The sequence below is a fragment of the Buteo buteo genome, chromosome 1 (assembly GCF_964188355.1).
Source record: "Buteo buteo chromosome 1, bButBut1.hap1.1, whole genome shotgun sequence".
Lineage (NCBI taxonomy): Eukaryota > Metazoa > Chordata > Aves > Accipitriformes > Accipitridae > Buteo > Buteo buteo.
Genome location: NC_134171.1, coordinates 27,297,238 through 27,307,410, shown reverse-complemented (window position 1 = coordinate 27,307,410; position 10,173 = coordinate 27,297,238). Strand labels below are relative to the sequence as shown.

Here is a 10,173-nt window from a genome sequence, read left to right as displayed (position 1 = left end):
GACTTATAATTTGTAAAAAATAAGAATTTAATTGTTTTACTATCTGCTTCTGCTGTATACAGGAATGATCAGCAGATCTCCCAGGATGCTTCCAAACAACAAAGCCACTATCTGTTGCAATATTAAATGAGTTTTCCAAAAAGTTACTTGGAACAGTCCCATATTTCTTACCCGTTCCAAATGCGCAGTGGAAAGAGTCCTATGAAACATCAACAAAGGTGGGCAAAAATTTACCCGCCCCTTTCCTTGAAGATTGTTTCTAAAAAAATTGCAAGCCAAAACACTTACTTTTCAATTAATTCTCAAGTACTCAAAATCTACTTAGATTTTTATGAAGCATATACATGACTGTGTATCATGATTTTAGTTTGTATTTGACAATTACAGCATTGAAGCTAAAGCCTATTACTTAAAACATCATTCTATCCAACTTGTCTTTCTGCTTAGAAACCACATTTCCACCAGTAATATGTTTGATTGTAATTATGCAATAAAAAACATATTAAGAGGGTTATTTCAAAATATTTGTTTCATAAAAGCTAAGATACTGATTGCTAGATATTTGCTAAGAAAAAAAATTTATTCAACTCTTGAGAAAGAACCAATGAAACTTTTCTAAAATACAGAGAAGTATACTGTAATTCAGAATAGAAGTGCTGTAATAATTTTAATCTGCACAGATATGCTAGTACTTGTAAAATATGTCAGCTATAACGCACTTCAGCAGATCATATACAGAGTGTGGGGCTGATAAGAAAAGTTCAGCCTGTGATATTGTAGATTCTGACACACAGAATGACTTTGTTCACAAAAGTAAGCATACAGAGAAGCCCTTTAATGACTGCATTTTTTCATGTGTATTTTCCATTTGCTTGCTGCATGTGTTTGGTTTAGATGCATTTTTTTTCTTCCATTTGGTTTGTTGGTTTACTTGGGTGAAGGAATGTAGAAGGGCAAACAAAATTTATTCCTAGGGCAGGATGTTTTAAATTAAAATACCCAACTAACCAGTGTAGTTTTAACCACATTTTTACCACAGTTACATATAAAAGGCATTAATTAATCTATTACTTTGCTATATATATTCAGAATTTTATATTATATCTGCACAACAGGTGCAGTTAAAGATGTAAATCGTTTACAAAAGCAAAATTAACTATTTTTAACAGGAAAAAATACAGTACAGTTACACCATCCAAATGAAAACTTGCTCATCAAACATTGTCTGTCCAGAGACATACAGATGACACAACATTTCAATCACACAGTTTATTGATAATTCTTTTTTTTGTGTGACTACTAAATAATTAGTGTTGTCAATGCTGTAAATACATTTTAAATTACAAGCATGTCTTTACATTTTATACATGGCTAATTTTACAAATACGCCTTTATGATCAATCAGTTTGTCCAACTTACGTTGCTGAGCAAAAAGCCAACAATAAATACTTCCTTCTGAAAAATGCTTTAATATAACACCATTTTCAGAATTTTATGCGGAGAAGTTATTAGTGATATTGCTGAATACATTCTGCTTTTCTCATAGATAATTATTTGGCTGCTTGGGATTGGCTCATTTTCAACTAGCCTAATTAGTACTAGTTTTATCTATCGTTCAAGTTTACGAATACAAATATGCAGTCTAAGTTCAGGTATATTATGTGTATTTTAAAAAACCTACGCATTTTGATTATCTGTAGTAAAGTTCTTCCTCTTATTTTCACTGCTCATGGAAGTGGGAAGCAGTCAGCTGTTTTCAGGATCCTCTTTACTAAGTATTACTCCTGTCTTACTTCTCAGGCTTATTGCTGGTTTACAGAACTAGTCTGAATATTACCAGTGGAACGCAGCCACCGTTTGTTAACCAAGTTAATAGCATTTAGGGTTAAAATGTCATTTACAACACCGTGCAACGAGTACCTTTATCCCAAAATGGTTTTTCTACTTGTCTCCGAACACGTCCTGCGCAAATTAGACTGAACGATCAGAGCGCTCAAGTTTTCAGAGCAACGGTTTGGAATATTTTACAATTCTTTTGGAAGTGTGATCCAAGTTTGGGCAATGAGATCCCAAATGAGACCTTGCACTTTCCAAGGGCAACTCACCCACAGGAACGGTTCTGACTTCCGCGGCCACACAGCGAGTCAGCGTGACACCCAGCAGCAGCAGCAGCGGTCCCTGCGTTAGCGCTTCACAACTCCTTTCAGCTCTGACTGAAATCGGAGCAGCTCTTCCCAGGCAGGGCAGGCTCTGCCGGGAGGGGATACCCAAAGTACGGCGGTGACACCAGAAACCCCGACGGCTGGCTCAGGTGGACCGCGTGGGCTGTCTGGAAGCAGCCAGACGTGTAGGGCGGAGGTGGCGACGCCACAAGGCAGCCCGGCTCTGCCCGGGGAAAGGAGAACCTGCGAACAGAGCCGCCAGTCGAACTGGAACTTGTGGCGGTACTGGACTGCCTCGACGGCGTCCTGAAGCTTGTCGAGGCCAGGATCATGGGAAGAGTCTCGGTCTGATAGCTCCGCAGAGAAAATCGTATCGGCTGCGACGGCTGTTTAGGTCTTAAACATGTGCAGCAATAAACCGCCACCAGAGAGCCCACGATAATGAAGGCAATAAATATTGATCCAACAATGAGGAATGGAACGTAGATTGGTTCTGGGAGAAGAAAGAATAAGAAAAGCCACGCGCGTTAGCCTACTGAAGTAACAGGTCTGCTGTGCAGAAATAAACTCCCCAGAGTTTATGAAGCCCCACATCGTTTCAGTCCCACTAACACACGGAGCTGCTCAGAAGACAGAGCTTTCCACCACTATCGCTAGAAGAAAACTAAAGTTCAAACCCTGCGCGTACCAGTCAAAATTTCTTTCTGTCGACAGTTTTAATAGCTCCCCATGGTAAAAGCTGTCTACGCTGCGTCCCGTTTGCTGGTTCTAGCTAGGCTTCGCTCAAGAATCGCACTCCTCTCCCCCTCCCTCGTCCCCCAGAACGGTCGGGGCCGTCCAATGCAACAGCTTGAACCTGCAGGCAAAGCTCAAACGCTGCAGACGCCGTTCACTCGCTTCCGCCCGTAAGGTGGAAAGTTAAGGGCAGAGCGTGCGGCTCGGGCAACCGGTCTCCGTGGGCGCTGCCGGGTTTCCTTTGTCCGGAAGCCCGACGGCCCCTTGCCCGGTGGGGTTGTGCCTGCAGAGCACCGGCGCCCAGCCTCACCTCCGGGACAAACAACGTTTAAGTTTAAAACAGACGCCGTGAAGTCTGCCGGCGCGATCCGAAGACGCCAACGCGCCTTCCCGTTCGGACGGGCCCTGCCGCGGGGGCCGCTTCTCACCGTCAAGTTACGCCACGAAGCGCCTCCGTCCCCGGGCGCCCGCTCTGCCTCCCGCCGCGGGGCCGCCCCCGCAGCCGCGGCCCCGCACACCCGGCGCCTCCGCCCTCTGCGCACCTGCGGCCGCGCCCGCCGCCGGCCCACCCGCCGCGACGGGACGGGACGGGCCGGGACGGGGAGCCCCGCAGCCGCCGCCGGGGGCGGCCGCCGGGCTCCTGCCGGGGGAGAGGGGGGGAGGTTGGGGACGCCGCCGCTCCGCGGGACCCGGCTCCCGCCCGCCCCGGGACCCGCGGGCCGGGCACTCACGGGCGGTGACTCCCGGGTCCGGGGGCTCCCGGTCGTTGGTGCAGCCGCCCTGCTCCAGGCGGGCCTCGGCGGCGGCGCAGCAGTAGCGCAGCGCGCAGGAGCCGCAGCAGATGGTGGCGGCCGCCGTGTCGAAGCCCTCGGGGCACTGGAAGCCCTCGTGGTAGCCGCCCTGCCCGTCCACCCAGCCGTGGCAGTACTCGCCGCCGCCGGGCTGGCCCCCGCCGCCGCCGCCCAGCAGCCCCAGCAGGAGGCAGCGCAGCAGCAGCAGCGGCGGCGCCCGCCGCCGCCCCGCCATCGCCCCGCCGCCGCCGCCGCCGCCCCGCTGCCCGCCCGCCCCGCCGGGGCAGGCAGGGGGCGGCCCCGGGTGCGGTGCGGGGCCTCCTGCGCCGCGTCCGGGGGGTGGGGGGCAGCTCTCCCCCCGGCCCCCCGCAGCCGCGCCCCCGCTCACCTGCTGCTCCTCGGCCGCCGGAGCTTCCCCCACCCTCCCCGTCCCGCACGTCGCTGCCCACCCCCCCACCCCCCCCAAGCCCCCGTTAGTCGCCCGGGGCCGGGCGGGGGCGATCCTGGAGGGAGCGGGGGCTGCGGCCAGCGCAGCAGCTGGTCCCCGGGGGCTTCTTCCCGCCGGGGGCTCGGCCTGTGCGCGAAGCGGGCAGAGGTGCCGAAAGGCGGCAGCGGCTGCCGCGCCGGCCCGGCCCGAGCCCCGGCGCAGCAGGGGCTGCTGGGCTGGCGGTGCGGGAGAGCGGCCCTGCGCTTCCAGCGGGAACAAAACCCAGCGCAGCCGGCGGTTCGCGGCTGAGACTCTTTGCTCGCTAACCTGTTCCCTTTCCCCGAGACTTCTGACGCGCAGAGGCACAGCAGCGTATCGCCAGACGGTCTGTAGCCTCTTTTAGTCGAGCAAACGCCGGGCCCGTCAGCTTTATTTTCCAAAGGGAGCGGGCGAGTGTGGGGCTGAGGAGGAGGGACGCGTCTGTTGGTGTGAGCCTCTGATCCTGTTTCTGCTGGAAGAATAACAGCGAGTCACCCAGCATCAGGAAAACCACAAAAGGAACTGCTTATTCGTTTATCCTAGAGGGGAAAAAAATATTTTAAATGAACTGAGCAGATTTGGACTTTTCGTTTAAGCAAAGAAACATTTCTTTAAATGATGTCTCTCCTGTGTGCTAGCCAAGAGGCGCTCCTGCTTCGACAGTAAAAGTGCTTACGAAACTAGCGTTATACTAAAGCTGGGCCGAACTAAAGAATTCATTTTTACTGCATCTGAAACTTCCTGCCATCATTTACCGCTGGGGTATGAATATGTATATCGGAGTCTGACCAGTTGTCAAACATTTTGAATGCCCGTGTCACTAATTTCCAAAGTTGGCAGGTTTAGTGAAACAAAAGGAACAAAGTGTGCTGTGTACCAGCAATAAAACTGTGCGCCGAGAACCATCTATCAAGACCTTAAGACTTCTGGCCAACCCCTAAATACAGTCCACAAGCACAGTATTTGTGTTTGTTTTTCTTTTAACTAAGCTATTCTCTTGGGTTTTTTCCCTCTGACCTTTTTTTTTTTTTCTGTTTTGATTTCCTTAAGTATAACCAGTACTACCAGAAAGGAAAAGCAAATAAAAAAATTGTATAAATGCAAAGTATTTTTCATGGCTATTTAACAGGTATAGGTATGGAAAGAACAAAATTGGATATGAAAGAAAAGAAAATAGATTTCGAACATGAAGATGTGATATTCTGTCCTCTTCTGCATTTTCATTTTGAAATGATGATGTGAATTAAACTTGTACCAGCTGTCCTGACTCTGAGTTCCTAGTTTTTATAGGCCAATGTTAAATATTAATATAGTTTTGCATTTACTTCACTGTGGTTTTAGAGCAAACATAGCCTCCACGGAATGTTTTAAAATGTGTGGCTTTTAAAGGCCTAATCCAGCTTCCAGGAAGGTCAAAAGGGATCTCTTTGTTGACCAGGATGAGGCTTGGGGCAGGAGCTCAGTAAGGTCTGGTGCAGAGGACAGAGAGACAACAGATCCGTCCTGTCAGATTTGCAGGAAAGCCACATTTGGTAGTAATTGCTAAGTAAATGTGGCACAGTTCATAAGAATGTTGATTTTGCTAATTAAGTCGCCAGCTTCCAAAAAAAAAAAAAAAAGAGGTCTGAAAAAAATCCTTCCGATACATATATTTTAGATATTAAGCTATTGCAGGAACCGCAGAGATACTCTTCAGGGGCAGCAGGGAGGGGAACTGGGGGGCTTCCAATCCACAGGCATCAGCAAGATTTTGACTTGGATTTATTTCTCCTGTGTTGCATCTCTAGTGCTTGGATCGTTAGTCAAAAGTTTGTCTTTGTGGCCCCTTTTAGGCAGAGGCTACTCTCCGCTCCCCTCTTGTCTAAGCTGGTGGCAGCGAGACAGGGTCTCCATCAAAGGGGCACAAGTCTCTTTATTTGAATCCCAAATTGCCCCATCCTGCAAGAAAAATCCTGTAGGAGCATAAGTATTTGCTTGAAAGTGCGTATGTGGTTGGTTTATTTTTCTGTGGACAAATGGCATTTCACGCACTCGAGTGGATTTGTCTCACTTTTGCCAAATAAAAATCAGGGGCAGTTTTCGGTACTGCTCTTGCAAAGACAGCCAACCTTGAGAGTCTGAAGGTACATGAGCAGTTTTTCTTTACTGACTTCTTTAGGCTTATTTTCTGCTTTCTCTGAAATACTGATGCAGTTTACAGAGTGTGATGTGACTTTTGTGGAGATGAACTGGCTTGTTCTGACCCAGAGAGACAAAACCCTTTGCTCTGCTCCTCTTTTGTAAAGGTTGCATCTGTGCAACCACATCCTTGAAGAATTTGAGAGGCTAGCAGATTCATTTGCATCTATTTATGTCATTTACTTTAAGCTAAACCCACAAATAATTAAGAATACAGGAAAAAAGTGTCAAGCAGACTGTTGGTGAGCATCCTTCATCTGGAGTTTGAGGACATCAGATGGCTCTAGGTACCTCACTTTTAGACTGTTTTTTGTGGGGTAACGTTACTGCAAAGTACCCATGCTGACTTTACTTATTATTTATTCTTAGCTGAAGCCTTCCAGCTTCCAGGTGATGTGTCATTAATTTTGAATGGAAAACACTGGCTTTTAAAGCTCATACAGCTATTGCTCTGATTGCTGTTGTTTATAAAGTGTAGTATTAAAAACTAATGAAGGTGAGATTAGGTATATAACAGGCAGAGAAGATAATTTCATTGTAGTTTAAGGTATTATTATTTATTTACCAGGCTTTTCTTACTATCCCCACAGCAAACCTATGGGGAGAGCACATTATAGTACCCCTCATCTGCAAGATCAAACAATTTTTCCTAAATGACTTCTGAAATCATTGTATCCATGCACGCAGTAGCTACCTCACTTCTGCCAAATGGATTGATTGTAAAAACAGATGTCAAAATCTCCTTAAACAGATTAACAGTTCCTACTAATAATTTTACTACACTCTGTTTTCTGGGTTTGGGCTTTTTTTTTTTTTTTTCCCTCACTATGATACTTTTGGGGTTCCTTCAGAGTATAAAACAAGTCAGTGATGCATGAAGCTCTAGCATGAGAGCCAATCGTGTTACCATTTCAGGCAGGCACCACCGATATTAGTAAGCCCTGGGACTTTGGCTTGGTTACTAGAATCCGAGCAGAAACTGGATATTCCAAACACTCCTAAATAATGTCACATTTCTGTCTCGACTAGGGTAATGATACGTAGGCTCAGCTCATATCTTGCTTGATGTAATCATCAGGGTTGGTCATTTCACCCTGGCTCTTCATTAAATATTGTCTTGAACTTCAAGGAACATAAAGGCAAAATTGAGTTACCAGCTTCTAAAAACAGCCTGGTGCAAGCAGATTTCCCTTTAAAAATAACAATTAAAAAATTTACCATCTAAGTTGCAAACTCCAGCTACGTGAATGGCTTTATTAAGCACATAAGGACTGTGTTGGATAAAACCCCGTCCGCTGCTCTCTAAAACTGTACGCTTATTCTTGGCTGGTTCGTTGAGAAAGCCCTTCCTGCAGCCGGGAGATCCACCTGCCAAGCCACACGCATCCCTGTCACCTGCCAGGCCGCAGGCGTCCCGTCCCGGGACGGCTGGCAGGAGTGCCGGGACGTGCCTCAGCCCCAGCCCCGTGCCCCGGGGAGGCTCCCGCCACGTCTCCGCTCCCTCTCCGGCTGCAGAGCCCCATCCCGTTGCCTGCGTCAGCAAATTAAGACAGACCTGTAAAACCCACAAAGCGTGTTTTGGTTGGTTCAGTCAGGGGGAAATGTGCTGCTTTTCTTCTTCTTTCTTTTGCCTTGCTTCTTTTCCAGCATCCTTTCATATCTGGGAGGGAACTCTGACAGTCGACAACTTATAATTTATTTCTGAATAAATATTTCTGGGATTTGACCTTGTTTTTCACCCCAGTCAGGAATATCACTGTGTTTTCTGAAGTCAGTCGGGAGTACTTGAGGGGTAAGGTTACGTGAGCCAGCTATTAAAAGCAGCACCTCTTATGCTTGCCCACAGCTAACCCGTTGAGAAAGCCTGTTACAGCTTTCAGAGAAAAACATAGAAATCAGGCTATCTCAGCCTAATGACTGTCAAAGTAAGTGAGATTAGTCATGCTATAAATGCCTCAGGGCTCACTCAAGAAGTAGGATGCTGGGTTCCTGGTATCTTGATACATATATACGTATATCACAGTAATGTTCCCTTATCTGAAATCTGTAGCACTGCCAGGTGGAGGAGTTAGGTTCAGACCTCAGAAATCATTATTCTCCGTCTAAGGCACCAAGAGCAGAAGACATTTTCAAGCCAGCAATGCAGTCATCCCTCTTCAAGGGGCATATTATGCCAGCCACCCCCCATCTATCCTTTAGGAGATCACTCTTGAGCTCTATAGAGACCGTGTCATGAAAGATGAAGAGATGTGCTTACATACAGTAACTTACGCACGCTGAATGCATCTCTTCTCTACAACCACAGCGGTGCTCTCTGCTCTCTGTCTCAGCATCCAGGCACACATATACTCTACTCCTATAGCTGTTAGGAGTAGAAGAGCAAGGACAGATGTCTAGAAGAGATAGGACTTGGTGATCTTATGGGATGTGCAATTGCCTTTCCTTTACTCCCGCTGTGGCTAAAAATAGCCTGTCTTATGGCTACCAGGCAAGGTTTTCTGAAAAGGTGTTTCATTTGCTTTTAAACCAGAAGTTCCTGTGCTGTTGAATTCAGAAACAAATTCTCCAAGCAACATTTCTCAATTCTGAAAAAACCCAGTGAGTTTTACTTTACATCACCAACTCTTGCCAACAGCAATAGCCAATAAAATGCTCAAGAAAAAGTAAAAAATAAAGTGCAAAAATGGCTGTTTTGTTGTATTTCTAACAGCTATTTAAAAAGCACTGAACATGGGGAAATGTTTTGACAACCAAAAAAAAAGATTGAAAAATGGTCACATTTTGACTACTGTTTCACCTGAAAAATGTTAATCAGCTATAATTTGGCACATAGCTCCTTCTGTGTAACTTGCAGAGAAAGAATAAGTTATTGCTAGTAAATAACTACATTTTCTAACAGTCTTCATACCTGTAACCATTTTTAAGTAGTACCAAGCTTACCAGCTAGAGGTGGAAAGCTCAATATGCTATTGCCGTGCAATTCCCTAATCCCCCGAACAGAAGACTTAGTGGTATAGTCATATTAATGAATAGTGCTACAGAAAGGTCAAGGGAGAGAGATAGCATCAGTCAGACCTGCTTTGCTCTGTAGCAGAGTGTGTGTTTCTTTTTCCTTGCAACAGAATTAATGACCAAAAAAAAGTGAAGGGATGTGAGAGAACATGACATTTGAGTGTAGAAAGAAAATGTGCTTACCAGGGAATGAAGACAACTGGGGTTTTTTTTCACTCACACCAAGAAAAAGAACATTTGAACATTCAAAATGAAAAAATTAATACACACCAATGCAATTTTTTTTTTCAAACTGAATAGTGCTGAGTATGAGGGCACTGTTTCAATCCTTAATTAACAGAGTGCGTAATAAACATGTGCCTAAGTTTAAAAGAATGCAGTTTCTTTTTTTTTATTATTGTGAAGCTAAAGCATGAGAATAACTAACAATTAATGCGTAAAGAAATCTCCAGATGGACTGCTTACAGAGTGCCTTAAACCTTAAGTAAGATGCATCCTTTACAGAACTATGGGAGAACTAGTTCTGTAGGATATGGTAATATCTAGCAGTAGTAGATTGTTTTTAACACATCAAAGTTCTACACAAATAACTCATCAGCAATGGATCCTCTGGATCTAAAAGAATAATTCCTTTGTAGCACTAAATCTGGTAAACTAAACTGTTCCCTGACACTTTAGTCAGCAACCAATTAGATAATTTTATTAAATATTTTAATAGCACAAACAGGAATTTAAAAAATGCATACATTACTGCTGTTAGCAATTTATTCTAAGTATTAAATAGCTGCTATCCAATGCTAAAAAAACGGGGCCAAATTTTGCATCTTTG

General features: G+C 45.6%; 1 protein-coding gene across 1 annotated transcript; it reads right to left on the bottom strand.

Moving 5' to 3' along the window:
* Window positions 1-642: 642 nt before the first annotated feature.
* Window positions 643-3,923, bottom strand: SHISA3 (shisa family member 3). Its single transcript, XM_075041280.1, has 2 exons — window positions 3,629-3,923; window positions 643-2,655 (listed from the first exon to the last, which is right to left on the bottom strand). Exons 1-2 carry the CDS (start codon window positions 3,921-3,923, stop codon window positions 2,204-2,206), a joined length of 747 nt encoding a protein of 248 aa, XP_074897381.1. The 3' UTR covers window positions 643-2,203.
* Window positions 3,924-10,173: the final 6,250 nt, after the last annotated feature.

Coding starts and splice junctions, on each gene's coding strand:
- SHISA3 (XM_075041280.1), bottom strand. CDS start 3,923: ATGGCGGGGCGGCGGCGGGCGCCGCCGCTGCTGCTGCTGCGCTGCCTC. Junction 2,656..3,628: donor GGACCCGGGAGTCACCGCCC/GTGAGTGCCCGG, acceptor TTCTTCTCCCAG/AACCAATCTACGTTCCATTC.